At 35.8% G+C, this 27744-nt stretch overlaps 10 protein-coding genes across 14 annotated transcripts; 4 read left to right on the top strand and 6 right to left on the bottom strand.

Annotated features, from left to right (window-relative positions):
• Positions 1–225: 225 nt before the first annotated feature.
• Syx13 (syntaxin 13) lies at positions 226–1851 on the bottom strand. Its single transcript, XM_066290683.1, has 4 exons — positions 1486–1851; positions 970–1135; positions 657–900; positions 226–602 (listed from the first exon to the last, which is right to left on the bottom strand). Exons 1-4 carry the CDS (start codon positions 1695–1697, stop codon positions 424–426), a joined length of 801 nt encoding a protein of 266 aa, XP_066146780.1. The 5' UTR covers positions 1698–1851; the 3' UTR covers positions 226–423.
• A 424-nt stretch (positions 1852–2275) lies between these two features.
• On the top strand, positions 2276–5193 carry CCT5 (chaperonin containing TCP1 subunit 5). The gene is made up of 9 exons (XM_066290625.1): positions 2276–2487; positions 2636–2726; positions 2784–2894; positions 3308–3642; positions 3700–4029; positions 4126–4295; positions 4358–4457; positions 4511–4702; positions 4759–5193. Exons 1-9 carry the CDS (start codon positions 2380–2382, stop codon positions 4948–4950), a joined length of 1629 nt encoding a protein of 542 aa, XP_066146722.1. The 5' UTR covers positions 2276–2379; the 3' UTR covers positions 4951–5193.
• Positions 5194–5608: 415 nt separating this feature from the next.
• MCTS1 (malignant T-cell-amplified sequence 1 homolog) lies at positions 5609–6718 on the top strand. The gene is made up of 6 exons (XM_066290690.1): positions 5609–5760; positions 5827–5979; positions 6149–6249; positions 6311–6444; positions 6497–6564; positions 6621–6718. The coding sequence occupies exons 1-6, from the start codon at positions 5750–5752 to the stop codon at positions 6700–6702; spliced, it is 549 nt and encodes a 182-aa protein (XP_066146787.1). The 5' UTR covers positions 5609–5749; the 3' UTR covers positions 6703–6718.
• Positions 6719–9306: 2588 nt separating this feature from the next.
• LOC136343733 (neuralized-like protein 2) lies at positions 9307–10828 on the bottom strand. Of its 2 annotated transcripts, none has more exons than XM_066290662.1 (4): positions 10358–10828; positions 10089–10304; positions 9853–10035; positions 9307–9799 (listed from the first exon to the last, which is right to left on the bottom strand). In XM_066290662.1, exons 1-4 carry the CDS (start codon positions 10683–10685, stop codon positions 9684–9686), a joined length of 843 nt encoding a protein of 280 aa, XP_066146759.1. In that variant the 5' UTR covers positions 10686–10828; the 3' UTR covers positions 9307–9683. The 2 variants fall into 2 exon arrangements, with proteins under 2 accessions (XP_066146759.1, XP_066146750.1); XM_066290653.1 differs by having other exon boundaries at positions 10089–10310.
• A 190-nt stretch (positions 10829–11018) lies between these two features.
• Positions 11019–11936, bottom strand: LOC136343745 (tetratricopeptide repeat protein 9C-like). The gene has a single exon (XM_066290674.1). It carries the CDS (start codon positions 11934–11936, stop codon positions 11118–11120), a length of 819 nt encoding a protein of 272 aa, XP_066146771.1. The 3' UTR covers positions 11019–11117.
• A 5-nt stretch (positions 11937–11941) lies between these two features.
• LOC136343726 (retinol dehydrogenase 12-like) lies at positions 11942–13303 on the bottom strand. Its single transcript, XM_066290640.1, has 4 exons — positions 13034–13303; positions 12863–12981; positions 12318–12809; positions 11942–12258 (listed from the first exon to the last, which is right to left on the bottom strand). Exons 1-4 carry the CDS (start codon positions 13096–13098, stop codon positions 11942–11944), a joined length of 993 nt encoding a protein of 330 aa, XP_066146737.1. The 5' UTR covers positions 13099–13303.
• A 189-nt stretch (positions 13304–13492) lies between these two features.
• On the bottom strand, positions 13493–17735 carry dpa (disc proliferation abnormal). The gene is made up of 11 exons (XM_066302702.1): positions 17243–17735; positions 16595–17187; positions 16311–16545; positions 16014–16256; positions 15860–15958; positions 15678–15807; positions 14882–15111; positions 14317–14825; positions 14021–14262; positions 13756–13966; positions 13493–13698 (listed from the first exon to the last, which is right to left on the bottom strand). The coding sequence occupies exons 1-11, from the start codon at positions 17355–17357 to the stop codon at positions 13591–13593; spliced, it is 2715 nt and encodes a 904-aa protein (XP_066158799.1). The 5' UTR covers positions 17358–17735; the 3' UTR covers positions 13493–13590.
• Positions 17736–18258: 523 nt separating this feature from the next.
• On the top strand, positions 18259–21353 carry LOC136341361 (zinc finger protein 64-like). The gene is made up of 6 exons (XM_066286262.1): positions 18259–19020; positions 19074–19193; positions 19248–19773; positions 19822–20210; positions 20377–20668; positions 20721–21353. The coding sequence occupies exons 1-6, from the start codon at positions 18398–18400 to the stop codon at positions 21351–21353; spliced, it is 2583 nt and encodes an 860-aa protein (XP_066142359.1). The 5' UTR covers positions 18259–18397.
• A 43-nt stretch (positions 21354–21396) lies between these two features.
• On the bottom strand, positions 21397–22259 carry LOC136341379 (U7 snRNA-associated Sm-like protein LSm10). Of its 3 annotated transcripts, none has more exons than XM_066286316.1 (3): positions 22149–22259; positions 21774–21989; positions 21397–21716 (listed from the first exon to the last, which is right to left on the bottom strand). In XM_066286316.1, exons 2-3 carry the CDS (start codon positions 21973–21975, stop codon positions 21499–21501), a joined length of 420 nt encoding a protein of 139 aa, XP_066142413.1. In that variant the 5' UTR covers positions 21976–21989; positions 22149–22259; the 3' UTR covers positions 21397–21498. The 3 variants fall into 3 exon arrangements, with proteins under 3 accessions (XP_066142413.1, XP_066142403.1, XP_066142395.1); XM_066286306.1 differs by having other exon boundaries at positions 22071–22193; XM_066286298.1 differs by having other exon boundaries at positions 22050–22151.
• A 284-nt stretch (positions 22260–22543) lies between these two features.
• DppIII (dipeptidyl peptidase 3) lies at positions 22544–27298 on the top strand. Of its 2 annotated transcripts, none has more exons than XM_066286276.1 (12): positions 22544–22765; positions 23839–24236; positions 24451–24602; positions 25074–25212; positions 25269–25497; positions 25552–25667; positions 25719–25899; positions 25950–26098; positions 26150–26252; positions 26302–26426; positions 26482–26622; positions 26680–27298. In XM_066286276.1, exons 1-12 carry the CDS (start codon positions 22681–22683, stop codon positions 27115–27117), a joined length of 2256 nt encoding a protein of 751 aa, XP_066142373.1. In that variant the 5' UTR covers positions 22544–22680; the 3' UTR covers positions 27118–27298. The 2 variants fall into 2 exon arrangements, with proteins under 2 accessions (XP_066142373.1, XP_066142381.1); XM_066286284.1 differs by lacking the exon at positions 22544–22765 and adding an exon at positions 23424–23710.
• Positions 27299–27744: the final 446 nt, after the last annotated feature.

Consider the following 27744-nt stretch of genomic DNA (forward strand, 5'->3'; position numbering starts at 1 on the left):
TTAGACTAAACAGTTGTTCTGCAGTATTGTCGCATAAACTCAAATCTAGGACAGTCTTTTTACCATCTATTTTGAATGCTAACGTAACAAACAGAAATCCCCACTTACCGTTTTCTAATAAGTTAGTGTCGTAATTCTATAAAGTCATTAACACTGGACGTGGTTAATCACCACTACATTTTAAATCATATTTTAGAAAATGATGGTTTAAATAAAGTTAAATCCTTAATTATGATATAACTTTAATATACATCTAATAATATATTGTCGCATACAATAATCGCTAATTTATATGTAAAATATGAATATTTAATCCTTACAATTAATCGTGCATATTGAATCGCAATAAAGCTTAAAAAGGAGCAATCAAAGACTCACGGTCACGTTGACAAAATGCGTGCTTCTTACACACGTAATCGAGAACTATTTTTTAAGTTCACAGACGAGCACCACAATTAATATAATAGCAATTATTGCAGCTATTATCACGAGGATTGAGATCTTTTTTCGGTAACGATTTTGATATCCTGAAGCTTTTATCAGTTCCTCAGTTCCTTGCGCCACGTTGCCTCCAGCATGATCAATGCTGTTCTCTATAGTATCTATTACAAACCACAAAATTAATTTCTGGAATATTTATTTGGCAATGAACTTACTAATAACTTCTCCTTGTTCACATACCAACGAACCGAGTTCTCGCATTATTTGATTAATGTCTAGTACGTCCGCCTCAATCTGCTTGACTCGTTCCTCTCTTTCTAGCATCATTTCTTGCTCGAACTGTATTTCCCGACTTAACTGTACCTGCTTCTGTTGCTCTTCCTTGTCCTCATCGTCCGAAATTCCCTTCTCAACGTGAGTAGACAGCAAGAGATTCGCCTTTTGTTTCTCAGCCAACTCCTGAAAAATCACTAGTCCTTATTTCAGCAAACAACTCCTCAAATCTTTTCCTTGTATTTTTTATTGTACCTTTTGTAAAGTGTGATATTTGCTAAGGGCTTCTTTGAAATCTTCTTCCAACTTGTCAGCTTGAAGCAATCTGTGTTTGTCATGTCTGGGAGTGGTGCGCTTAAGTTTGGCAATATCTCTTGTCGTGGCAGATGCTACTTGATTGGCTGTAAGCTGAGTGATATGTCTGAAAAGGAATATTTTGAATTGTTGTTCATTTTCAGGATGTAATCGTTGTTTCCTTGAATAAAGCTTAAGCAAAAAAGAACATAAGTGGACAAATTTTGGCACCTATTTTTTTTATGTTCCTTTATATGTGGCAGGCAGACAATTGAGTGTGATGTCATTTTTTGACTGAATGACCTGCCTCACTCTTACGTTGTTAACATAAAAAGTTATGTAAAGATTTTTTTAAATTTTATAGAAACTAAAGTATTCAATGGAACAAATCATATTTGGGTAAATGTATGACACATCAAAAACTTTTTCTTTTGAACGCCGTGTTGGTATATTTTGTTACGTGCAGTCTCCACTTACATTTTGTTTCGCACTCCCGTGTTATCTTTAGGTGTGCCAATGAGCTTAAGACAGTCTTGCAGGGCTTTAAAGCTAGCGTTAATTGTATAGAGCTTTGTTGCTATATCATCACACAAACTATCGAATTCCCTGAAAGTGTCCTTGTTCCTCATGCCACTGAATCCCACCTCTGGATCCCGGATCGATCCATAATTTGCGGGATTTCGATTCATATTTTACGTTTTAGGTTTAAAATATCAATCTGTATTCGCATCTGATTAAAGGGCGTATTCGATATAAAGACAACTTTATTTACCTAAATTCTTGAAAAACGTATTTAAAATATTTTGTGTAAGGAATCTGAAAACAAAAACATTAATCACTTAATGTGTAATCCTTATTGGCTTCTCTAAATTCATATCGTACTTTATCTTTATCTTGGTCCATTTGTGAAACAAGGATACAACTTATCGATTGGTGACTAATTGTAATTATTATCTGAAATTGATGCGTGACGTTAGATTGATGATCGATGGTTACATGCCATAGGTTTTTAAGTTTACTCAGTATTATTTTGCTGCCATTTTTAAGATTTTCCTTTCCTCAACTCTACTTAGGAACCGGCTTATATTTTTTTCAATAAATAATTACTGTTTTAACTTCAAAGTGGTATATAATGAAAATTTTCTATTTCGTTTTTTAACGCATTTTCGAGACATATAAAAAATAAACTAAAGTAATATGTTTCTGAAAAATTGGAAACAAAATGGCGACCAATGGCTGTCTAAATGATTTTTGACGCACGTGACTTTGTAGTGACGACAATGACAGTTGGCTAAATATTAAGTTATAAACGAAAGGTATCTGAGGATTTCCAAATCGAAAATCATCTTGTTTTCAAAAAATTCAAGCGAAATGGCTGGATTTCCTGGTAGTATAGCGTTCGACGAGTATGGACGCCCGTTTATTATTCTCAGAGATCAAGATAAACAAAAAAGGTTGACCGGAATCGATGCTCTAAAGGTAGGTTATGTTTTGTTTGTTTGCCTTTGCAACTGTTAGAAAAAAGTTCAATACCTTTTTATTCTTTATAAGAGTCCCGCTAAATGTGATCTTAATGCAGTATTGCATTCTGAAAATATCGGTTGACTTAAATTTTTTTTTGTTTTAGTCTCATATTTTGGCCGCCAGGCAAATTTCAAATACCATCAGGACCTCCCTGGGTCCCAAGGGTCTTGACAAAATGATGGTCTCCCCGGACGGTATGCTGAATCACGAGCGAGTTTTCCGTTAATATCTATATACGCCTTTTATTTCAGGGGATGTAACTGTCACCAATGATGGGGCCACTATTTTGAAAATGATGGAGATAGAACATGAAATTGGAAAACTTCTAGTTGAATTATCACAGTCGCAAGATGATGAAATTGGTGAGATATTGTCCTTACGTTTTGTAGAACTTCACTTAACAATCCTTTCAGCTGATTATGCTTGTATGAAATACATGAAAATATGGTTTTTTTAAATCCACAGCAAATAAAAAAATAATTCTATATTTTTTATTAAAAACATAAAATTTATGCTAAGAGTTGAAATTTTTGAGGTTTGCATGAAAAGTTAATATTGACTTATCAGTAAAATAAATGTTCTGTTTCGTGAAGTTATATCCATTTTCGAGCTACACATGAAAATACTAAATTTATCTCCAAGAAAAAGAATTGCTATCTTTCTTCTATTGTCTTTATTATGACTAGTAATACATAGTTAAATTAAAAAATTATATAACTTTAAAAAATCAGTATATTTATTTATAAGCCTTGAATTTTTTTTTTTTTTTTTCAAGGGGATGGAACCACAGGAGTTGTGGTCCTGGCTGGTGCCTTACTTGAACAAGCTTCCTCCCTGCTGGATCGTGGAATACACCCAATTAGAATAGCAGATGGATTTGAACTTGCTTGTCAAACTGCTATTGATCATTTGGATAAGATTGCTGAATTGTTCCCTGTGTCGGCAACCAATACTGAGCCCTTAATTAAAGTGGCTATGACCACACTGGGCTCGAAAATCATTAACAAATGCCACAGGCAAATGGCAGAGATAGCTGTTAATGCTGTTTTGGCTGTTGCTGATTTAGATCAAAGAGACGTCAATTTTGAATTGATTAAAGTCGAAGGAAAGGTGCTCTTTACATTTATCAGGGTCGCTTATCCAGTACTTATTTTTTCTCTCTTGTAGGTGGGTGGTAAATTGGAGGACACAGTATTAGTAAAGGGTGTGGTGATTGACAAAACCATGTCTCATCCGCAAATGCCCAAAGAACTGAAGAATGTCAAAATTGCTATTTTGACTTGCCCCTTTGAGCCACCCAAACCCAAGACCAAACATAAGTTGGAAGTGACTGATGTGGCCAAATACCGGGAATTGCGACAGTATGAACACGATAAGTTCAAGGAGATGGTAGAATTAGTCAAAAAGGCTGGAACAACTCTGGCGATTTGCCAGTGGGGATTTGATGACGAGGCGAACCATCTGCTTTTGGAACAACAACTGCCAGCAGTCAGATGGGTGGGTGCAGCAATTTTATCTCCTGGTGTTGAAAACTTTCATTTGCAATTTTTTTTTTTTTTTTTAATACTAAATCCGTATCGTGGTTGTTTTCAGGTTGGAGGGCCCGAAATCGAACTCATCGCTATCGCTACTGGCGGTAGAATCGTACCCAGATTTGAAGAGCTGAGTGCTGAAAAATTGGGATCAGCAGGTGTGGTTCGCGAATTATCCTTTGGTACTACCAGCGATAAAATGTTGGTCATCGAAGAGTGTTCCAATTCAAGGTTTGAAATACTGTTTCGTTTTCGTTATTTGTTATTAAATAATATTGTGAACTTATGTCCAGGGCAGTAACAATTTTAGTCAGAGGCGGCAACAAAATGTTGGTAGAAGAAGCAAAGCGAAGTTTGCACGATGCTCTTTGTGTTGTCAGAAGTTTAGTTCAGGTACGTTTGCTTCCCTGCGTGTAAACCGTTTTGCGCTATATTTGATTTATTAGGAACCTCGCGGGGTATACGGTGGTGGAGCTGCCGAAATCTCCTGCAGTCTTGCGGTAGCTGCTCAGGCCGATCAACTCGCTTCTCTGGAACAGTATGCCTTTAGAGCATTTGCAGAAGCCCTGGAAGCGATTCCTTTAGCCCTAGCCGAAAATAGCGGTTTATCTGCCAATCACACACTGGGTGAAGTTAAGGTATTTAATTTATTACGGGCTTTCAAAGATTGTTTTTTGCTTCTTGCGAATTTCAGGCAAAACAGTCAGCTCTGAATGACTCAGCATTGGGAATCGATTGCATGTTCACGGGAAACTACAACATGCGCGATCAACATGTTATCGAATCTCTGAGGTCTAAACGGCAGCAGCTGTTGTTAGCCACGCAGCTTGTTAAGATGATACTTAAGATCGATGATGTGCGGTCGCCTAATGAATTTCAAGATTAGGGAGTGTTTTGTGGATTAATTACTTGTAGTATTGTTAATATGTATTGTCTCGTTATGTAAAAAACGCAGGAACTATGGACGTATACATTAACAATTTCAAACAGTCCGGCGACTGTCAATTCGACATACGAAATTCAATGTGAAAGTATTCATTCAAATTGACGGATCAAGTCGAATGAATACTTTCGCCTCATTAAACCGAGGTGTAACAAAATAAGGATAATATAGATTTTGTGCTAATAATTGTCGTGTTTTTATTTGTTTCTTGTTGACCTGTGTATTGATGAATAAATCAAGTGTGTTTGTTCTTGACAATCCAATGTAAATTATCTTCATCTGGTTATCATGACAATTTAAATTTCTACTAAAATAAACATCCGATTACGTCTTGAGAAATATGAAAGGGCGATTTAATTGAGTGGGCCACGATAAACAGCAGACCGTCGTAGAGGTGTATCGTCAATTTGCCTGAATCATTACAATACAATATCGGTGAATAAATTAAACTTTCCTTTGGGTCTAATAATTCTATATTTTAATTTTCTCGGTCTCGAATGTGCGTTCATCGTTGGTATCCCCTTTCGTAATGTCCTTCGCAGAAATTTAAATGCATGTCGTTTTTCAAGTATATTGGATACCATTGATAGACAGGTGACAAATAACTTCTGAACAGCTGCGCCATGCAATGACAGAGATTGCGAAGCGAATTCTAACCCATTTTTTTAGTTCTGGCTCGTTACGTTTATTTGTGATCAGTTATTGATAAAACTTCTTTCTCAGCGGGTTTTTCTACAGGAAAATGTTCAAAAAGTTAGTTTCTTTTGTCAGAATTAAATAGTTTGTACTTTTAGGTCCTAATTTTACGATTATTATCAGATTCTACGAGAAAGAAAGTGTCTCAGGAGTCCTTCAGTTGAAGTCGTCTGTGCAAAAATCCATCCGATCGAAAATTTTAGAGTCTTATCCCTTTCTTGAAAGTTACTTAGATGCCATTCTACCTAAGAAGGACGCTTTCAAGATAGTGAAATGGTAAGGGTAGTTACCTACACGCTTAACGAGTATATTTCGTACTTGCATAAACTCTGTGAAGTATAGTAGTTTTTCCGACATTACAAATTCATGCTATTTCCTGTGACAATGGCCTTTCGATTTCGGTTTGAACACCAAGACATTTTATTAATTGTTCACTTAATTTCAGTCACGACCACATAGAAATAATAATAAATTCAGCAGGTGAACAACAATTTTTTAGACATAGGGAAGGACAATGGATGCCTACTTTAAGGCTCCTCCACAAGTGTAAGAGTTGTCTACCTTACTTGAACATGAGATTTTACTCACCACTGAGAGATTTTTTTAGATCCATTTTTCCTTCCTATGCAACAAGTTGATAAAGGTGCTATTCGCTTTGTGCTCAGTGGTGCCAATATAATGTGTCCCGGACTGACTTCGCCAGGAGCTCAAATGACTGAAGTACCCAAAGATACTGTGGTGGTAAGTTTTTTCTTAATTTTTTAAATGTCATTTTATAGATCTGTTTTTTCAGGCCATCATGGCCGAGGGTAAAGAACATGCACTTGCAATCGGAAGGACAACTTTATCAACTGAAGACATGTAAGTGAACTTGTTGAAAATAATATGTAAGAAGTAATATTTAATTCATTTTTCAGAGCAAAAGTCAATAAAGGAATAGGGGTAGAAAATTGTCATTATTTAAATGATGGGTTGTGGCAAATGAAACCTGTTAAATAAATTTTAGGAAATTGTAGTTATTTGTCGTTTATATCTTACCACCTGTCGCCATGCAATTAATACTTATTTAATCCGTTATTTTGAGATATAGGGTATTTCAACTTCGTGTCCGACACCTTTCTTGATGGAAAATACTCATATGCGACGTTATCAATAACTTTACTCACGAACATACTTTATATATACAGAGTGTTTGGTAGTCGTTGGAGGATAGTCAGCAGGATTGCAAAGTAGATAATTCTAAATCGATTTAACCAAACTTAGACATATACAAAGTATTACTATTCTCGAGATATACCATCAGAATAAAATAATAATAGAGTATCGTTAAATCAAATACTGCATTAGGAAGAATAAAAATCAATTAAAACATAATGACTTGCAACGAATCTACAAACTATTAATATTTATGTTCAAATTGTAAACCGTTTTTTTGAATGCATTTGCGAGCTCTAATTATAACGTGAATTGTTGTGATATCAACTCCCATTTCGTTTTTAAGTGTTTGACTCGCTTGAAGAATTTTAATAATAAGATGACTTCGATTCTGAATTTACACTTGATACACTAGTTCTTTCATATGTCCCCACACAAAGAAATCGAGGGATGTCAAATCGGGAGATCTAGGAAGCTATAAAATGGGACCATTCTTACCAATCCATCCACTAACAAACGTTTCATTTAAATATTGAGTTATTCTTCGGTGGTAATGAGCAAGATAGTCATCATGTTAAAAGATTATATTTTGTCGTACATTCAGGGCCACCTCTTCCAATAAGAAGGGTAGATTATTTTGTAACAAACCTAAATAATTGTCCCTGTTTAAGTTTTCTGGTAAGATATGTACTTCTACGAAATGGCCCCCAACTCCTCCCCACACATTAACGTTAAACTTATATTGGAAAGAAGTAAATCTCTGGACATACGAATTGTGTTTTCTATCAGCCCAATTATGTAAATTATGAAAGTTCACAATTCCTTCTCTCGTAAATTTAGGCTCGTCCATTCAAAGAAAAGGTTTCAAAAACGTTCCATCTTCTAGATCAGAGTTTAATAAAAAGTTATACGTCTTTGCGGATTTCCAGGTTCCAGACCCTGTACCGAAGTGTAATGGAAAGCGTGTTTCTTATCGATTTCCAATACCGACCAAACTTTCTAAGTGGAGGTGTTCTGAACTGCAGCTACTTTTCTAATGTTAGTTGTAGGCTTCTCCTCAAAAGCAAGAAGAATGTTTTAATTCTCTTCAAGCTCATTACGATTAGCTAAATTGTCAAAGCGATTGTGTACCGAATCGGCGTCTTTAATGCGACGAAAGGTCCTACTAAATACTTCTGAATCGGGAATTCAACCATTAGGAAATCAATCTTGATACAAACGCTTATCAGCATTGGCATTTTCAACTCTTCCATTACGGTAAACAATGTCGGCATATTCTGCGTTGCGTAAAGATATCGTTTTATAAGATACCCTAAAAAACCAACTAAAGGGGAAATTTAAAACAAACTAAGTAATAAATAATTAAGATGGAATGACAAAATCTAACAATTAAATAAATATTACGTCAGTGAAATGTGCAAATCTACTTCAATACTCGAAGCCATTTGTTTTTTGTCAAGGAGTATGTTTAGAAGTTTTGTATACTTTAATAATTAGATAGGGACAAATTTTATTATTTCTGACTGAGAAACTTCTTAATAAGGAAGCGCGTTATAATAATTTGGATTATTAGGGCGCGTATCATTTTTATTTCTCGTTTCGATTTTTTAATCAAGTTATTTTGATCTTAACGTGACGTCCTTAGAATACAAGATTTAATTCAAGGTATCAAATTCCCATTATAAAACAAGAAGACAGTAACGTAATGGTGGTAGGGGGTTCTCCGTTCATGATATCGATCAATTAGTTTAAATTAACGGAAAAATGAATGGTGTGATGTACCGCGAAATTTTGCGGAACAACGTCCTACAAAATGCTACAGTTAAACTTGGCCTCCTATAAAATTTTCAAAATAATAACGACCCTAAGCACACGTCTGCACTTATCAAAAAATGGCTACGTTCAAAAAATATATATATTTAAAGTTCCCAGCGTAATCTCCGAATTTGAATCGAATAGGACATTTGTGAGACGAACTTGAATGAAGAGCTAGTAATAAAAAAACACAAAAGTAAAACGGAAATGTTTGAGATTTTAAAGAAAGAGTGGTCAAGCATTTTTACAATTACTATTATGAATTTTATAAAATCAATGCCAAGAAGGTGTACCAGTAGTTATTGCAGCTACAAAAATAGCTACCAAATATTAAAATGTTTACTAATTATTAGTCGATTATTAATTTTTGTTATCAAATTATTTTGTTGGCCGATTACTTTTGTTTATTTTCAAAAGTTGATTTATTTGTGTAGTTAAATAGATGTTTTCTTTGAAATTTTTATTTTCATTTATTTCCCCATCCTGTTGAATATTAATATCATTTTAATTTTAAAATATTGATTATTTTTATATTATATTAATCCAAAAAAATTATCTAACCAGATCCTTTTGATCACTACTGTATGCACTTTAATTAAGTTTCCATGGGGTTTAAAAAATTTTGTCGTGCAATAAGAAGGAAGTTTTTTTATTTAATTGGATACTTTTTACCAATAAACAAACTTACAGTTGTTTGTATCATAATTTCTTATTTGTAACCAATCCATGAATGTTTTAAAAACATTTTTTTGTAACATTCTCAAGTTATTAAATAAATAATTACCAATTACCAAAATATCTACTGAACTTTATAAACTTTTGTTCATAAGTGTATTTCTTTTGTTGAACACTTTGATATTTCCCTACATTAAATAAAGAGACATGTGGGAAAGGGAAGGGAGTTTTACAAGAGGGAGTTATAAACTAAATTAATAAATAAATAGATAAAATGCTTGTTCAATGATGTAGTGAGAAGTGGATGTTTTCATGTCTTTTTTTTGTGTGATTTTTCAAGTCTGATACAGCAAATAGTCTTTCAGTAGTTTTGGCAAGGGAAGTGACGAAACTGCGTTTTTTTTTATGTGAAACAAAATGGCGTCCCGGCAGGCAGCTTGTAAGTTTGGAACTAAAATGACTAGGTTCATAAAAACGACATTCTTGAAAAAATTAAAAACTCACCTTGATATAATTGAATAATCCTGACTTTTTTTGTTGTTCCATAAACATCCACAACAACATGCAAGGGAGCTTCTTTATAAGGTATTGTTCTAACACAAGCCCCCATGTCTTCTCCATTGATGATGTAGTGCATCTCTGCTTCTTTTTCATCGGTGGGAATATACATTACTCCAATTCGAGACCCTACAAAAAGCCCTTCAGATATTTCTTCATTGATTTCTTTTATTAATATTTACCCATATCTGTAGGCAGAATGTCCTCTAAAGCCCTTGGAGGCTTTAATAAACTAATAGGCACAGTGCCACGGCAAGTCATGACAGTCGAACTTTGTTTACTAACTCTCTTTCCACCGTATCGAATGTATTTTTTCCCATTTTCATAGTCATACTCCAACACATTGTTATGGGCATGGGCCTTGCTGATGCCAAATATCCATGAAGTACCAATGTCAGCTAAATCTACTTGATACTTGCAGATCAATTATCTGGACGTTAAAGGTACTTACCGGGCAAAGCATACTGGGGTATCGACCCGTTCTTATACATCCTCAAAGGGTCCAATTGCGTCAACCCAAGTCTCATATGCCCACTCCATCCGGATTCGTTTTGTTCAATCTCAACAAGGAATATCTCCCCAGGTTGTAAGGGTTTTTCGCTAAATGTAACAGCGTTCGCAAAGGACTTTTTGCGATATGCAACAGTGTCGTCGTCAGAGAGCACTATGTACTCACCGTGGTACGGGTGAAACCTGGTGATGTGCGGGTTTCGCTCCGTTGTAGCGGCCGATAAGGAGGTCACGGAAGTGGATTGGGTTGTTTGAGGGGCATAGATCATTGTTTTGGATAACCTGGACTGACCGAGTTAACGAGATTTTAGCTTTGGGCTCATATGTTGTAATTAATGCATTTAATGAGGAATTAAAGGGAGAACTGCAATGAGTTTAATTGAAAATGAAAATAAACAACAGGCAAAAATGTCACTGTCATTATTGACGATGCATATATATATATATATATTTTTTTTTTAATTGTTTTAAGCTATGAAACTATAATGGCAACCATGCATTTCTAAAAATAGTAAGGCGCTAGTATTAAATATATGTTTGATTTTAAAACATTAATATCATGGTTCCCCGATCTTAAACTCCAAATCTTGAGAAAAACTTCCTTGCAGCTTCTAATATTAATTTTATTTCATATTAATGATTACAAAATACATGCCCGATTTGACAGCATATCTTCATTAATATTTCTCTCCAATTTATTTTTACTTACTAAGAGACATTTGCATCATTTTCTTCATCAAATCATTGCTGCGGCCATTGGCTTCTTTTAACTTTTCCTCGACTATTCCTAAATGCTCAGCGCAAGCCTTGTTGAGAGGCTCCAAAGTAATGGCTTTTCTCAGCGCCCTTTGCGCTTTTTCAAAGTCTCTCTCACCAGCGTAAGCAACCCCCATTTTATACAAAGCCTTCACATTATTACTGTTAAAAGCTAAAGCTTTCTGACACAGTGGTATTACCAAGTCGTATAGTTTTACTCGAAAATAACACGATGCCAAGTTGTTGTAGAGTTTTTCTTTAAAATCATTGATGTCTGCTACTTTAACTCCATCTACGGTTTTTGGGACGGGCTCCACAGAGATGGGAATGGAGTTTATTAGTTTCAAAGCTTTGGTGAACTTGTGTGCAGCTTCATAATGGTTTTTCTCAGAGAAATATTTGCTGCCGTGATTGTTGTGCCTTTCGGCCAAGTCATAGCGCTTCTTGGCATCCCATTCATAAATGTATCCATTGAACTTCAAATCAACTAGTTCAATAACTGCACAGATTTGTTCTAACCCTAAGTTTAAAGTGAATGTAGCGCACTCATTTAAGCCCATAGTACATATGCAAATGTCTAAAAGTCTCCCTACGTCTCCAGAATTCTCTCCTATGATTAATGGAGTATCATTAAAAAGCTCTAAATCAGGGGGGCAGTCTGTAAACTTTAATTTTACTTCACTGTTTTCAAAAGGCTTTAGCCCAAATGGACTCGGGTGAAGCACTTTTTTATAGATTTTATCATCTGGAGATGTCCACTCCATCACTACTAACACTTGCTTTCGTTCTTGTGCCAATTCAACAAATTTAATGTGATGTGGTAGTAATCGCGCGCAATTTTATCACTTGTAGCTATGGGACTGGCCAGGCTAAGCTTACAGTCACTGTAGTACTGTCCTGTTGAAGTGTTGGAGGTCAGGAGGGCATGCAGGATGCTCTGGCAGCCTTGTTTTGGAGTCTTGACTACCAGCAATCTTATTGGTTTTTGTATGGCAAACAGCCAAGGATTTGCTAATGCTGGGAAGTGTCGGTAAATGGGAGTTTCCACGTTGCCTGGGTTAACTGCATTTACTATAATATTTGATTCTAGAAAGTAGTAAAAAAACTCTGAAATTTTTGAGAATCAGTTCAAGATCATTGCTTACCTTTAACTGAGGGTTGTTTGGCAAATTCCCGTGTAAAAAGCAGCAAAGCCAATTTAGACACTCCATAAGCCACGTATGGCGGTTGCTCCTTTTCTTGACAAGTAGTTGCAACCTTTAAATCATACACATTAACCCTTCTATGAGCTTCCGAAACAACGTTAATAATACGGGCCTGAAGGTGTTGACGAAGAAGTGGGAGCAGACAGTGAGTGAGCACAAAGGGGCCTAAGTAATTAGTCTGAAAGGTAATTTCAAAACCATCTGCAGTAAGGCCAAAGGGATGATAAAACACTCCTGCACAGTTAACTAAGGCATAAATTGCCCTAAACTGTCCACTGACATTGAAGACAAAGTTTTGAATAGAACCCAAGGAGCACAGATCCAAATGCTTGACAAAAATATTTGCTTGTGGGTTGCCTATTTCCCGTAAAATATCTGACTTTGCTTCATAGCCTTTTTTGATGTCTCTGCATGCGAGAATGAGTATTGCTCCTGCAGAGTTGGAACTAATGCTAGAGAATCAAAAACTATAAATGAGGCAGTACCTTTTTTTGCAAGTTCCACAGCTAATGCTTTACCTATGCCTGAATTTGCTCCAGTAATAATTATTACACGCTTGGTTAGGCGAGCAGAGCACCTACAGACACCTCCAGAGAAATACTTTCTGGAACAAAAGGGACTTGGTTTGGTGATATTTCTTCGATGCGGGCACTTACATCAAGCCGTAAAGGGTTGAACCTATAGCAATAGAACCAGCGATGTATTTCCACAGCTGGCGCATTTTTTTTGTAAGAATAAATTTTAAAAGTTTTGTACAAAAGAGTACCTAAAACGTGAGAAGCGATCGTTAACTGAAGTCAAATTGAAAATTAACGCTAGAAACTGGCACGTATATGTGTAGACTTGTTAAATTTATATATGATACAGCAAGATCAAGCAGTAAGCACAATTGTTAAAAGGATAAATTTTTAGACAAACGGTAGATGTTTTATTGTTTACATTGTTTTCAAAGAAATTACCAGCTGATTGTCAAAATTGACGATCATATTAGTTTTCACCTAAATTTTTCTTTCCTATCATGTTGTAGTAAGATACACGGCAACACCGTGGTAACGCAGCTGCCGATCATTTTTGATACATTTTATTAGAGATGATTATCGCAAATAAACCAAAAGTAAGCTTTTCACATTTATTTTACATTTAAATAATAAAAAAAGATCAAGGCACATTTAACGATAAAATCATGAGAATTTCATTCTCCCAAACGAATATACTAATCCCTAATGCTGCACACGCGTATTGAGGTTTTGCCCATAACAACAACCAGCCCATCGTCCTGTAGATCTTTAAGTGCGTCTTCGTACTGTTCCCTAGTAATCATCTAAAAATTTTAAAAAATAGTAAATTAAAGCCCACTATTGCATTATACTTCTCTTACCAATTGAGAAGAGCCTTTCAATTCATCGAACAACTTCTGGTAATTTAACGTGGGCACTTTTCCCTTAGTGTCAATCAGCTTCTTCAACGCTTGAGCCAGCTCAATTCGTCTTTTACGAGCAGTACTACTCAGACCTGTAGTCAGAATACCTACATCTATTTTCCCTGAAAGAGGATCAGTAGCTGACTGCTTCAGGGCTTCTCTATGGAGCCTAATAAAACCTTATTTTTGAACACTTCAGGAAAAAATATGTAAAAAATGTCACCTCCAGGCTTCGTCAACATCTTCAACTTCCACGTTTTGACTAAAGCGCACTTTGGCATGCGCCTCCGAGAGGCGAATTAAAGACTCAAGCTGTCTGGGGTAGGCTGAAATTTGGCCCCTGCCTGAGCCAACTTTACGCATGTCTACATAGGCCTGGATGAGTTTTTGTGAAGCTTCTTCACTCAGTTTGGGGTGTATGTGCTCTTTCGCGTATGAGATGTAATCTCTCAAAATTGACATATTCTATTAGAAAAAGATATGAGTAGTCATAAATACATTAATTGTGGATAGACTCACTAAAATCTCATCATCTTCTTCCTGCCGAGACTTGTAGTACAGAGACACCAAATGTCTGGCAAGTCTGAGGTCAAACAGCTCATTTTGAGGGTCCAATAGTAGGAAAATCAAGTCAAATCGCGACAACAAAGTGTGTGGCAATTGAACATTTTCAATAATGGTTTTATTCTTGTTCCATTGAGACTCCCCCGGATTGGCTGCGGCCAAAATAGACGTCCTAGCATTCAATTGGCAAATAATTCCCGCCTTAGCAATACTCAAAGTCTGCTGTTCCATAACCTCGTGCAAAACGCTCCTGGTAGAATCATTCATCTTATCAAACTCATCGATACAACAAATCCCATTATCGGCTAGTACTAAAGCCCCAGTTTGCAAGACCAACTGGCGAGTTTCCGGGTCTTTTGTGACGTACGCAGTTAGACCTACAGCTGAAGAGCCTTTGCCTGAAGTATACTGGCTGCGTGGTACTAAATTGTAGACGTATTGCAATAATTGAGATTTGGAGGTGCCTGGAATACATATTTATTCTAGAGCTGGGGAGCAATGTTGAGAAATGAAGTTTTACCAGGGTCTCCGCACAATAAAATGTTAATTTCGGATCGGAAATTAGTTCTGCCGGAAGTAGTGAAGGTCTTTTTGGTGCCCCCAAAAAGCTGCAATAGAATCCCCTTTTTTACGTCCTCGTTTTCGTAGATGGAGGGTGCGATTGCACGGGCTAGTCTGTTGTATATGTCGGGTTTCTGGGACAGTATATTGAGCAGTTCGATGCGTTCTGGGGGGAAACGATGATCCTTCCTGCTCGCCACGAAAATAAATAGATCGATTAAATAAAAAAATTCTTTAAAGAGCAAAAACAAACACATGCTACAATTGCAAATATGGAGAGATTTAAGAAAGTTTTACAAACGGTAAGGCTAAATCAACAACTACCATTCCAACACATGAAAAACTATAGAGATTTTCTCCCAGTAGTGTTTGTTTTAATAAATTCGCAAAATGGCTATAACTATATTATCAGTAGCTTTCGATAAGTACGTGTAAAAATGTTTTTTTTTCAACTATCCGGAAATTAACCCAAAGCGAAATAGGAAAGCACTTTATGACAGTTAGCAATATAACTGACATACTGACTTTAGTTTAGCAGAACCTTAATGTCTACAAAAATTCTTGTTTTTGCCTGTGATATCTTAACCTGTCAATTGAACGCTGAGGGCTCGCAAACAACCAGATATACATAAATTTAAGTTTTCTCTAAATTTCTAGTCAAACATCTGAGCGGTACCCAGAAAAAGTTATAATATTGTTAATTTCCTGGATAATGACAATCAACATATTTATAAAAAAACACAATTTGACCCTACCCATCTTCCTCCTCGTATAGCCTCTTCTGATCCACTTTCCTAAAGTGCAAAACATCAATATGAGTCTTATAAACAGCCTTCAGATTCCTCTGTCTTGGATTAACCTGAAGAGACTGCGCTCTATAAATTCCTAAAAATTAATTTTTTAAGCCACTGAAAATAAATATTACGCCCTCACTAACCCGTAATGGTGACACGATCTCCAGGTTGCACTGCATCTACTAAATCGTTGTGGGCGAATAAAACCACGGTGTGAGGCGTCTGTCCCGCTGGCATATCATCTAAATAATACCATTTTAAAAAGAGAAAAACCCCCTATATTAATGAAACAAATACCAGGGGATTCCTGAAGTTTGACCATTTGTTTGTCTGTAAATTGAGACCTGTTATGCACCATTGTGAAACAATGATTAGTGTTGCAGCTGGAGCACAGTGTGGGTTCAGTAATGCGCCCTCGGTCAATTTCCACTGCAGTGCTAAATTGACAAACGATGCACTTGAAAAATGCTTCCCGCATTTCGGGCATAATGTTTGAGGTCCTTATAACCATTCCAGAGATTGTAATCAACTGATCAATATCTAAAAATCACCAGTAAAAACAACTTTAAAAATCCCCCAAAAAAAAAAACATGCCTTCAGGATTTAATGCCCGCATATTCTTCGTTTTCTCTGCATTAAAAGGACGCACCTGAATTTGGTGCTCCAGTACTGCAGCTGGGTATCTTTCGTAAAACATTTCATTCACAGTCATATCAAAAGTGGGAATCACCTCTTGGGGGTAACATATCAGCTGCCTGTATAAACTTGAGTCAAATGTCTCAATGTGGATGCAATTTACATTTAAAAATGGTTCTTCCAATGTGTGAATCTAAGTAAATTTAATTCCAAGAATCTTCTACAAAAAAAAAAAAACTTACCTCTTCCAATTTTTGCAAATACAATGGCTCATTCAAATTCATATCATCAGTCCTCTCATCTTCCTCAGCATTGGTATCAATAAACCTCAAAATAAACTGCTTGAACTTCTCCTTACAGTCAGCAACAGATACATTGGTCCCCCAAATAACTAAATGTGGAGCTGTAGAGTCTGTCTCACTCCCCTCCACAATAGTATCCAATCCCACTTCATTGCCAACATTAACCTGTCTCAATCGTTTGTCTGATCTAACATCTGGCCTCATTCTTATAGGTGTCCCCTTAATGCCCGATCGTGGAGTTCTAACTGATCCCAATGAACTTGGGGTCCCATAATTTAATGGGGAACTCAAATCAATTTCACTCATTGCGAGACCAGTTCCTGGACTTGTAGGGGCTAAACTATGAGCAGGTGAGGCAGGGATCTCCTGCTCTATCCCGTCCATAGCCATTTTATGTTGGCCATAACGTAATGGAGTATCTACTGAAGATGTCACACTTTTTGCCGGTGTGGCTTTTTTTGGAGTTTTAGAGGGCGTCTCAGGAATTACTACCCTTGCAGGACTTTGAGAGGCATGATGAGGACTACCAGAATCTTGAGCAATTAAACAGTTATAAACTGACTAAAGGGGAGTTTAAGACTGACTTACCACTGGATTGAGGAGTTCTGGAGCCGTCAGTGGTAGCGGTACTAAGGCGTCTTCTAGGGGTACGAACAACTTCGCTTCGAGGGGTACGAGAGCCGTCTGAAGTTGGAGACGGCATAATTGGGAAGATAAGGGTTTAATTGGCTTTAAAAAAACGATATATTTTAACTGGAGATGTGCTTGACCACCTTAAAGTATGCACTAAATGTAAAAGAAACACAAATAATTTTGATCCGCATTTGGCGGGAAAATGTTCTGACGAGGGCACAGAAAGTTAACCCTACTTTTCTCAAATATTTTATCTCTTATTATTATAAAAAAATCCAACCAATAAAAATAATATTTCAATCGGCTAAATGCTATATCGTGAAGATACAGAAGCGACTATTTTGATTATTTTTATGTACGCAATTCATAAATGTTAATATATTCTTTAAATCTGAATTGAATTGTGACACTCTCACAAGTTATAATAGTCATTTTTGGAACAATCAGCAATAGAGAAGAAAAAACGTTGAAATCGCAGTATCTCAAAATAATATTTAAATATGATTAAGTTTTTAAATGTCAGGTTTTGGAAAAAGGCAATACAGCTAGTGGTGCTATTAACTGTCATTTTCTGATCAATTTCTTAAAATTAAAATATATAACGAACATAACAACCGAAGACAATAAATAAGAATATAATACCATATAAGAGATAACCATCCAAATTAAGAAAATAATGCGTGAGCTTAGAAATTATTTGTAAAAATATTTACATATTTAAATTTAGTAAGCTGGGTGTCTTTTTTCCAGCCTGATAGAAAAAGCTTAATTTTTTTTTTTTTTTTTCAACTTTACATCGGAGGATTAGTATTTCCCTAAAAAATATCTCATTTAGTCATTTTAAAACACAATTTCAATAAAAACAACACTTTATATAAGTATAGATTTCGATAATACCCTACTCTGCGACATTGCCAATTTCAATTCCAAGACTTGTTATTGTTTTGTTTGAAGGAGCTGATGTTCTGGGTCTGATAGTGGCAGTGACAGCATTGACACAAACAAAGCGAAAAAAGGGCCTCAATTTGTTTAACAACAATTATTTATAACTATTTAATATCTGTTTATTTATTATTATTGGTTTTTACTAAATGTAAAATCCCCTCTGCAATGTCTCACAATGCTAATTCCACCTGCGAAAGCCCCGTCGAGACTTACAAGTGTTCCCAGTGCAACTTTTACACTAACCATGAGTACTATCTGGAGCAACACAATTTGACTCATGGCTTACAAAATATAATTGAACAACAAAAGCAAAACCTCCAGTTCAACCCCCCAGGACAGGCTTTCATTAAAATTCAATCTCAAATGGAGAATCAAATGGAGAATCACATCATGGGAGAGCAGTTGCTAAAACCCTTTGATTGTGGCGAGTGTGGTTTCAAAACGGACCATGAGCAATTTTATAGGCAGCATTTGCTCTCACACAATTCTCACTACAACTTAGCATATGCCTCCTACAAACATGTAGGAGATTTTAATAGCTATGGAAAACCCGAAATCAATTCAACAACTGATTTATTAAATGCTCGTATTGACCCCTCTGGAATAGAACTGGCATTAAAAGCTCATGATAGTCACAACAGTTTCAAATCAGTTTTGATTAAACGTCAATCTGTTTGTGAAATGTTTAAGTGTGCAGTGGAGTTATGTACTTATGAGACTTCCAGTGTGGATGATTTGAAAGAACATGGGCTAATCCATGGAACACAGAGTTGTAGTGATGTCTTCAGGTAAGATTTAAGACATTGCAATTTTCAGATATAGTCTTGAGATGTTGTATTAGGTGTTTAAGTTGTGAGTTTCAAACCAGTGAGGAAAATGAGATGAAACAACACATTAAAATTACTCATGAAAAAATTGATGATGGTCTCAAATTGATTGAAAATGTTAAGGAGGTTTTCAGGTAAATTAACAAATCACTTTTATACTATGATCTAAATGAGAAATGGAATTTTAGGTGTAATAACTGTGATTATGAAACAAACCTTAAAGCATTTCTGAAACGTCATATGTTGGTACATACTGTTAAAGTTGAAGTTAAAGATGAACTAGAAGAAAAATACCATTGCTCACAATGCAGTTTTGAGACTGAGCATGAAAAGTTCTTGAAAAGGCATGAGCAAAGTCATGAAGAATTAAAGCACTTTAAGTGTCAAAAGTGCAACTTTCAGACCCTCTACAAGCAAATATTTTTAAAGCACCTGAAGGCTCATGGCAATAAAATCTGGAAAAAGAATGAATTGAGAAAAAGTATAAAATGTAAAGAATGTCCTTATAAGACTCTGTCAAAAGAGCTTTTGGAGGTGCACCGGAAAATTGAGCATGTAAAGAAAGATGTAAAACAGTCTGAGTTGAGTTTGTTTAGTTGTAAATATTGTAAATATCAAACAAATTGGGAACCCTGTTTGAAGAGGCATATTGACAGGGAGCATTCAGATGGAAAGGTGGTGAAAGTCAAAAAAGATAAGGAAGAGGAAGTTGAGGTACATTTGTGATTTTTATATTCTTGAGGTGAGAGAAAATATTTTAAGGTAAAAGAGGAGGAGGAGCGTGAGCCTCCAAAACCAGACTTATTTCGATGTCACGATTGCGACTTTTCAAGCAAAAGCAAGCAGTATTTGATTTTACACTTGAAGAGGTCTCATATAAAGATTGAGCAACTGGAAAGGCCCAAAAGGACAAGGGGTGAAAAGAGCAAAATGAAGAGTGAACCAAAAGACACAAAATTGTACAATTGCAAATTCAGAAATTGCACATTCCAAACCAGCATCAAAAGTAATTATGTGCACCACTTGAGGAAGCATCAAAGCCAAAACCCACAACGAATTATGTTTCACTTTTGTGAGCTTTGCGATTTCATTGCAAAAACTGAGGAGAACTTGGAAGAGCATGAGAGACGGAAGCATTTAAACCAATCTAGGTAAGTTTAATCATTAAGAGCGAACTCGGGCGCTAACAGCAGTATAGCAATATGATAGTTGTGACTGATTTTAATATTTGGTAACATGATAGACAAGCACTGATGGAGGTGCCTGATTGCGCTCTGAATGAATAAAATTTAAAAAAGTAAATAATCGAAATTAAAGGCCAGTGTACGCTTGCAATCAATGCGACTTTAAGACAGTCTTCAAATACAGCCTAAAAACACATTCAATCAAGCACAAGGTATATTCTTGTGATGTGTGTGAAATGGAGATTGAATCTGCTTATGCATTGGTTAAACACAGAAAAACGCACCAAATCAACCCGAAAAATCGCATTTATTTGTGCGACGTATGTGGGTTTCAAAGCAAAAATGATAGATCATTAAAAATGCACAAGAAAACCCACAATCCAGAATTTAAGTGCCCAGATTGTCCATTCCAGACGCACAGCAAGGTATAAAACCAAATTACATTTTATAAATATATGTTAATCATTGGTTTTTAAGGTAAATTTCCAAAATCACTGCATTAATCACAAAAGCGCAGATGAAGTGACAATGTTTCCATGTCCTCACTGCTCGTACCAATCAAGACTTAAGCGCAATTTGGCCTGGCATATGAAGAGACATGCTGATCCAAGCAAAGCTCAAATTTTCAAATGTCCCTCATGCGAATATCAGACCTTCACCAATGCTCAACTAAAATCTCATCTGATGGTCCACAAGAGCAAAGAGGAGGTGATAATGCTGAAGTGCGATTTTTGTACTTTTGAGACCAAGCGCAAATCTAACATGGTGCAGCACCGACTGAGGCATTTAAAGGACTCTCCAGACGTTCCGTTGCTCTCATGCCCTGATTGTAACTACACCACAGTAGCCAAAAGACACTTGAACAAGCATCGTAAAACCCACGATGTGAATCCAGATAAAATGTTCCAATGCACATATTGTTCATATAAAATTCATAGGAAAATTTATCTGATGCGGCATATGGAGAGTCACAAGACTTTGGAGACTTTTGGGAATGATCAATGGGGTGGACAGAGATACACTTTTCCTCCACAGCCCCATATTCCTATAACAGGGGTCACCGTGGTGCCCAATTTAGGACAGAATTTGCAGAATCACAATTTATTGTAAAGGGCTATAGTTGTACAAAGTGTAAATACAACAAAAGGAACAATATTATAGAACTAATGTTTATTGTCCAATGCAATATTTAAGTACTAAAACATTTTATACACTTATATCAAGCAAATACACTTTTTTTCTAATAAAAAAACTTTCACTCCTTACCATGCTCACTATAGGCCTCCCTAACAGTTTCAGCAGTCTTTTTTATAGCTCTACTTGTCTTAAACCCTCTGTTTGCTTTCACACTCTTTCTTGTCATGCTCTCCAGTTGAGCTTTCAGCAATGACATTGCTTCAGTATTCTTAGGCATTATAATATCCCTTATGTTCCTAGCATTCACAAAAAAGTTAGTTAACGACTTTTGATTGCCTGCAATTATTATGGACTTGGTGTAAGTCACCTTTATAGAAATATTGATCTATATACCTCTCATGTCATAAAACACCACATCTTCCATTTCAATGTTCATGAAACCATCTACTTTAGTAATTTGTCCAGTTACACAGCATTCATTTCTGAGGTCTATTGTGGTGTACCGGGTTTCAAGATTTTTGACCAAGCCACTGAGACTCTGGTGAAACAAGGATTTCTCTCTATGAGTGGCATTTCTCGTATCCACTAGAGCCATTCTGTTGTGTCTAGCTGATTGGAATACTTAAGTTAAAATTTAAGGAAAACAACTGATTTCAAAACAGGTAATACATGCAAAAAGCTCAACCCTACTTTTTGGTGTTAACTTGATGTTCATAAGATTCGTATAATTGGACCTCGAAGAGGTAATTTCCGTCTAAAAGTACATACCAAAAAGTGATAGAAATGAGACTGCCGTCGTAACTAGACCTAATCATTCATTTCGCCAATGGCCGAAACTGTGACTTTCAAATTGAATACTTAGTAAGAATGCAGTATTGCCAAGTCGCCAGGACGTTCTTATATTTCTCTAATGTGACTCCATTCTATTATTAATTTGATATAATTTAAAATTGAAACTAACATATAAAACCATAAACAGTTTTTATACCGTGTTTTGATTACTGGTAGAGATTATTTTTGAAACGAAAAACATATAATAGAGACCAAACTTTGGATCCCTCTAGTTAATTGACCCCTTTATATGAAATCGATGGTGTATCGCATTTGACAACACGGTCGTTAACATCATTAAACAATTGAAAGTTTTCGGTTTGTTTCTTTTTTACTTTAAAATTAATGTTAAATGATAAAAACAATATACAGCATCATTATCTCCCCAAATTTTAGATTAAAACTTATTTATTTTAGTCACATTTCACAATAAATCAAAGTAAATTCAAACAGACAATAGTTTCTTAGTATGAATTTTGCGATAAAAAACCTACTACCGACAGTACTAAAACCTCACATTTCAAAACAAGCTTTAAAAGCTACAAAAAATTTATGTAAGTATGTTTTTATTCGTTTAGAGAAATAAGTAACCTTTTCACTACTACGTTCATTTTTAAGTTGTGCCTTCTGTAGGTCAGAAAATAAAACGACTTTCTAATTTATTGATCAGAAAAAACTGATCGACCGGGTAGAGTGACCAGAAATTTGATGAATTTCACACGAGTAATGCGTTCGATTCATATTATTCGAATCAAAATTTTGCATGCCCATTCCGAAGGAAACTTTTCTCGTACGCTTTTATTGGAGTCGACCAGACAACTTTTGGATCAAGTTCGGTTAAATTCGAAGAATTCTAGATACCGGGCCCATTATTTTTTCTTTCGTAAATGAATTAGCCAGACCTGAAAATACACCAATGCACGTCTATCCGGGTACTGCAATAAACTGCAGCCAATGTTCGTTGTTTTATAGCATTTATTTGTCGGATGCCATTTTTTCTTTCTCTAACTTCAATATTAATTAGTAATTCTTGTAATTTGCAACAGGTGATCATAAAGAAAATTTCACAGTAGTCTGTGAACCGTAAACATCTCAAGTAAATAACTGAAAGATTAACTCAAGGCATGTCCTTCAATGTTTCAACACCTACTTGAGCTTTTTTTTAAATGATTTTAAAATGCGTAATGGGATAAACCGCTAGTAAACACGACGCTTCCAACCATTTCTCGAACCAAGAAATTCGGCTACCAACAAATTAAACCCTGCGTTGTGCGATTCAATATTTGTATTACAATCAGCTACATGTAGACACAGCTGTCGCAAGCAAAAACACAGTGTGACTTATTAAACAAGGGTTGTAATAGTTTGTCTCGTTTTATCTCACGTGTAAAAATGTATCGACGACAAAGAGAAAATCGCGTAGTGTGACTGAATTTTATTCGTCCACGTCATTAAACATGAATTTTTGTTGATTAATATTTTTATCACATTTTAAGCAAGTTTGTCTTGACTAGTTGTCAGCTCAAATAAATAATTTTTTTTACTTTCAGTTCTAATCTTATCACTAGAAAAGTTTTTCATAAATATAACCACAAATTTCCCTTAATCAAAAATAATAATTTTATAGTATTCCCCATAAGAACAACATCTGCCGTCCCAACAAGTTTGCCAATCCTCTCATTCACCACCAAAATGTTTCAAACTGGAGACAAATCTCAGTATGTTCTCCCAATGGACCAGCCTTTCGTGCAACTCCAAATTGAGTCTGCATTCAAAGGATTATCAGACCAGGAAAGACTTTATGCCCATTATATCAGCAAAGCCTCATGGACAGGAGGCTTGATCACATTTTTGCAGACCAGTCCTGAATCAGGACCCCTTTTTGTGCTTTTACATAAATTATTTTCAAAACAAGGTCCCCAGGAATTTTTAGATAATGCCATCAAAGCAGGGTTCTCAGAGGAGGAAGTTAAAGCCTTATATGTTTATACAGCAGGTGTGTTCGCTAACGCTGGAAATTACAAGGTAAGAGATTTGTAGTGGTTTGTGTTTGTCAGTAGTTGATCTAGATGGAGGAGTATCAGGGTTATATGCAAGCAAAAACTCAACCCTACATAACACACACATCTATACTACTCTTTACTTCCTTACATTTGACTATTCAAGGATGACTTTCATATGTTCCCCCAAGATTTTTTTAAAATCTACTTCTGCTCTTTGTTAAGCCAAATTTATTTAGGGATTTGGTGATATGAAAATTGTTCCACAAATTGAGCAAGAGCGGTTGGAAAAATTGCTTCTGCTAAGCAAGAATTGGGCAGAAATTCAGTTAATATGGAATGAAATTAAAGAGTCAATTTTTGATTTGCAGCCTGGAAAAACATGCTTGGGGTGAGGTTAAAATTTAATATTTAAACTGGGCTGCAACTTAAGCTCAGTTCACCTAAACTGAACTCTTTCAAAATTTTGATATTTACAAGAAATACATTACTGTCATAAAAACCACCAAGTGGAATGCTCAAGTACAATTTTCTTCTAAGCATCTGTAAAATTTCATGACAATACCAGGATGTTCTTTTAACCCTTTGTATTTAAGAAATAAAGTAGTTCTCAATGTGCTATATAGGAACCTTTTTCTTTTTTTGAAGCAATACATATGCCCTTAAATTTGTGTTGTATGTTTATAAAAAGTTGCAATAGTAACGTTTTTTTTACAAGACTTCAGGAGGCAAGGCAGGAGGTCTTCAGATGGCAAATTTTCATTTAACAATAAAAATATGAGCCACATTTAAAAGAACTGAGCTTAAGTTATGCGTCAACAATTCAGTTTTCAAATGTTTTTTTTTCAAAGATAAATTACAGGTACAATCCTCAAGGCATAACCACTTATTTATCAAAAAATGTTACTCCTGAGGATACCACTAAAGTGCAAAACTGGCTTAAAACAAGAAAATTTGAATGCTATAATAGCAGGCTCTTTAAAACTGAGCAAAATGGAAAAGTGAGTTATCCTTCTCCTATTAATTTTATCAAATTAAGTTTTTGGTTAATTTGCAGATAAACTATGAAATTCGCCTGGCATCTGAAAGCAAGAAATCACCAGAAGTTTTCAATGAAGAAGATGTAACTTACAGCATTACCTACTCAGATTATTCTCCGTTGATGGGGTTGATTGCAAATAGCCTTGAAAGAGCGATCCCATATGCTGCAAATGATATTGAGAAGTCTATGCTAAAAAGTTATATTTCTTCATTTAGAAGTGGGTCTTTGGACGATCATAAAGCTGGTAAGGTGCGAATTACGTCTGGATATTTATGATTACAATAATGCCTCGTTTCAGGTTCCAGATACTGGATTCAGGATAAAGGACCTGCAGTGGAGACTTATTTAGGTTTTATTGAAACCTATAGAGATCCTGCAGGAGTACGGGCTGAGTTCGAAGGTTTTGTAGCAATTGTATGTTTATTCTTTTTTGAAAAAAAAAATCTTGTAATTAAAGATTGTTAGGTAAACAGGGAAATGTCAGCGAAATTCACCACTTTAGTGGAGAACGCCGAGAGTTTCCTGAAGCTTTTGCCATGGACTAAAGACTTCGAAAAAGACGCATTTTTAAAGCCTGATTTTACCTCTTTGGACGTCCTCACTTTTGCCGGCAGTGGCATTCCTTCTGGAATAAACATCCCGAATTGTAATGTGGTTTTATTTTCTTGCCAGTAATGTTGATATTGTGAAATTTAGACGATGATATCAGACAGACTGAAGGGTTCAAAAATGTTTCTCTAGGAAACGTTATTCCTGCCAATTTTCAGCAATCCGTAACGCCATTTTTAACTAAGGAAGACGCGGATTTGCTGCAGAAATGGAGAGTATGTGCTTTCGAATTGCAAGTACGTTTTTGGTCTTTATGTATCTGTTTTTGGACATATTTTGATCTTTAGGTAGGATTGCACGAATTATTAGGACATGGTTCAGGGAAATTATTTCGCCGAGAGACTGATGGAAGTGCCAATTATGCTTTATCTCTCATTGATCCTCTCACAGGTTTGTATTAATGCAATAATTAAAGAGATACTGATAACTTCTTTTTTAGGGCAACCCGTATCCTCATGGTATGAACCAGGAGACACCTACGACTCTTTATTTGGCCCTCTGAGCTCCTCATATGAGGAGTGCAGAGCTGAAGCTGTAGGCCTCTATCTCAGCCTTGAACCCAAGGTTATATTTACCCAATTCAATAATCGTACCATTTTACTCAGATTTTATGTTCCAGGTACTGAAGATATTTGGTCATGAAGGGGAACAGGCTGAATTAGTAACTTACGTGAATTGGTTATCACTAGTTTGGGGAGGTGTTGGTAGGGCACTTGAGCTGTGGGAGCCGGAAAGAGGTTGGCTGCAAGCCCATGCTCAAGTGAATAATGAACAAGGGTTTTTTTGATTTCACATTTAATTTTTCTCCCCTTTTCAGGCAAGATATGTTATCTCCAGAGTCCTCATGCAAACAGGCATAGTTAAAGTAACGCAACCCAGTGAAGGGGATCTTTTGATTACCTTAGACCGTACAGCAATTCATGGCGCAGGTCGCTGCGCCATCGGCCATTTCCTGTTGCAGCTACAAGTGTACAAAGCGACTGGTAACGTTGAAGCCGCCCAAAAACTTTATAATACTTATTCGGAGGTCGCGGAGCCGTGGCTCAGTTGGAGGTCCATTATTCTGGCCAAGAAGCAACCAAGGAAGATATTTGTACAGGCCAATACTGTAGTAGACGAGGAAAAAGTTACGCTGAAAGAGTACGAGGCGTCTGTTCAAGGGTTGATTCAGTCCTGGACAGAGAGGTTTGATGATCCCGAAAATATTTACAAAGCGTTGTTGGAGTTGACCGAGGCGGACAAAGAACATTTTTGATATGAATTTTTTTATTCTACATATATATTGAGTGATTACTTCTTATCGATTATACCATAATTATTAATATCCCGATTTAGTGCCTCTGAAATATAGTTTATTCTGCTTTTTGTATAATTATGATGAAACATTTTTTTTAAGTACTAGACATAGTTATTAAATAAAAGCCTTTGAATTTCCAGTATTTTGTAGTAAATTAACACCTTCTCGACAAACAGATCTTAGTTCAATAACCTATTTGGTTTACACCATAGTCATAAACTTTATTTGTTATCTGTGTCATTGGTCTAGATTCGAATCGTTACATTTTACCTTTTAAGCATAAAAATCGGACCTCGTTCGTAATTTTTAACGCGATCAAAAGAAGTCCATCAAAACGAGCAGCAGTTATTAGAGCAATTTCGTTTTCACCATCGGCAGAAATGCAAAAATAATCCAATGTACAGAGACAATACACAAAACAGATTTTTTTAGGGAGATGCGATGGTAGGTTTACCTTTTAATATTTTAGACGAAGACAATTTTCCAATTTTCAATATATCCGTTTCCTGGCAATGGATTTAGGATATTTATTAAAAATTTAAAGAGTGGATCTTACTTAAGGATATAAAGAATAATGAAACATTT

This window comes from Euwallacea fornicatus, chromosome 1, assembly GCF_040115645.1.
Source record: "Euwallacea fornicatus isolate EFF26 chromosome 1, ASM4011564v1, whole genome shotgun sequence".
Taxonomy (NCBI): Eukaryota; Metazoa; Arthropoda; class Insecta; order Coleoptera; family Curculionidae; genus Euwallacea; species Euwallacea fornicatus.

What these genes read in the sequence shown, in the direction of transcription:
- LOC136343726 (XM_066290640.1), bottom strand. Translation starts at nt 13,098, where the DNA reads ATGCGCCAGCTGTGGAAATACATCGCTGGTTCTATTGCTATAGGTTCA. An exon ending in TGTGGAACTTGCAAAAAAAG is followed by an intron (nt 12,810 to 12,862) that starts GTACTGCCTCAT and finishes CCAACTCTGCAG; the next exon opens with GAGCAATACTCATTCTCGCA. An exon ending in CAAACAACCCTCAGTTAAAG is followed by an intron (nt 12,259 to 12,317) that starts GTAAGCAATGAT and finishes ACTACTTTCTAG; the next exon opens with AATCAAATATTATAGTAAAT.
- LOC136341361 (XM_066286262.1), top strand. Translation starts at nt 18,398, where the DNA reads ATGTCTCACAATGCTAATTCCACCTGCGAAAGCCCCGTCGAGACTTAC. An exon ending in AGTTGTAGTGATGTCTTCAG is followed by an intron (nt 19,021 to 19,073) that starts GTAAGATTTAAG and finishes ATGTTGTATTAG; the next exon opens with GTGTTTAAGTTGTGAGTTTC. An exon ending in CATTCCAGACGCACAGCAAG is followed by an intron (nt 20,669 to 20,720) that starts GTATAAAACCAA and finishes TTGGTTTTTAAG; the next exon opens with GTAAATTTCCAAAATCACTG.
- Syx13 (XM_066290683.1), bottom strand. Translation starts at nt 1,697, where the DNA reads ATGAATCGAAATCCCGCAAATTATGGATCGATCCGGGATCCAGAGGTG. An exon ending in ACGGGAGTGCGAAACAAAAT is followed by an intron (nt 1,136 to 1,485) that starts GTAAGTGGAGAC and finishes ATTCCTTTTCAG; the next exon opens with ACATATCACTCAGCTTACAG. An exon ending in AATATCACACTTTACAAAAG is followed by an intron (nt 901 to 969) that starts GTACAATAAAAA and finishes GTGATTTTTCAG; the next exon opens with GAGTTGGCTGAGAAACAAAA.
- LOC136343745 (XM_066290674.1), bottom strand. Translation starts at nt 11,936, where the DNA reads ATGGAGTGGACATCTCCAGATGATAAAATCTATAAAAAAGTGCTTCAC.
- MCTS1 (XM_066290690.1), top strand. An exon ending in TTTAAGGCTCCTCCACAAGT is followed by an intron (nt 6,250 to 6,310) that starts GTAAGAGTTGTC and finishes AGATTTTTTTAG; the next exon opens with ATCCATTTTTCCTTCCTATG. An exon ending in ACTTTATCAACTGAAGACAT is followed by an intron (nt 6,565 to 6,620) that starts GTAAGTGAACTT and finishes TTCATTTTTCAG; the next exon opens with AGCAAAAGTCAATAAAGGAA.
- CCT5 (XM_066290625.1), top strand. Translation starts at nt 2,380, where the DNA reads ATGGCTGGATTTCCTGGTAGTATAGCGTTCGACGAGTATGGACGCCCG. An exon ending in AACTGCCAGCAGTCAGATGG is followed by an intron (nt 4,030 to 4,125) that starts GTGGGTGCAGCA and finishes GGTTGTTTTCAG; the next exon opens with GTTGGAGGGCCCGAAATCGA. An exon ending in GAAGAGTGTTCCAATTCAAG is followed by an intron (nt 4,296 to 4,357) that starts GTTTGAAATACT and finishes ACTTATGTCCAG; the next exon opens with GGCAGTAACAATTTTAGTCA.
- dpa (XM_066302702.1), bottom strand. Translation starts at nt 17,357, where the DNA reads ATGCCGTCTCCAACTTCAGACGGCTCTCGTACCCCTCGAAGCGAAGTT. An exon ending in CAGAACTCCTCAATCCAGTG is followed by an intron (nt 17,188 to 17,242) that starts GTAAGTCAGTCT and finishes TAATTGCTCAAG; the next exon opens with ATTCTGGTAGTCCTCATCAT. An exon ending in GATGTTGACGAAGCCTGGAG is followed by an intron (nt 13,967 to 14,020) that starts GTGACATTTTTT and finishes AGGTTTTATTAG; the next exon opens with GCTCCATAGAGAAGCCCTGA.
- DppIII (XM_066286276.1), top strand. Translation starts at nt 22,681, where the DNA reads ATGAATTTTGCGATAAAAAACCTACTACCGACAGTACTAAAACCTCAC. An exon ending in TTTGGACGATCATAAAGCTG is followed by an intron (nt 25,498 to 25,551) that starts GTAAGGTGCGAA and finishes GCCTCGTTTCAG; the next exon opens with GTTCCAGATACTGGATTCAG. An exon ending in GGCTGCAAGCCCATGCTCAA is followed by an intron (nt 26,623 to 26,679) that starts GTGAATAATGAA and finishes TCCCCTTTTCAG; the next exon opens with GCAAGATATGTTATCTCCAG.
- LOC136341379 (XM_066286298.1), bottom strand. Translation starts at nt 22,095, where the DNA reads ATGAACATCAAGTTAACACCAAAAAGTAGGGTTGAGCTTTTTGCAT. An exon ending in TAGGGTTGAGCTTTTTGCAT is followed by an intron (nt 21,990 to 22,049) that starts GTATTACCTGTT and finishes TATTCCAATCAG; the next exon opens with CTAGACACAACAGAATGGCT. An exon ending in GGTGTTTTATGACATGAGAG is followed by an intron (nt 21,717 to 21,773) that starts GTATATAGATCA and finishes TAATAATTGCAG; the next exon opens with GCAATCAAAAGTCGTTAACT.
- LOC136343733 (XM_066290653.1), bottom strand. Translation starts at nt 10,685, where the DNA reads ATGATCTATGCCCCTCAAACAACCCAATCCACTTCCGTGACCTCCTTA. An exon ending in ACCCCAGTATGCTTTGCCCG is followed by an intron (nt 10,311 to 10,357) that starts GTAAGTACCTTT and finishes AGTATCAAGTAG; the next exon opens with ATTTAGCTGACATTGGTACT. An exon ending in CATTCTGCCTACAGATATGG is followed by an intron (nt 10,036 to 10,088) that starts GTAAATATTAAT and finishes GGCTTTTTGTAG; the next exon opens with GGTCTCGAATTGGAGTAATG.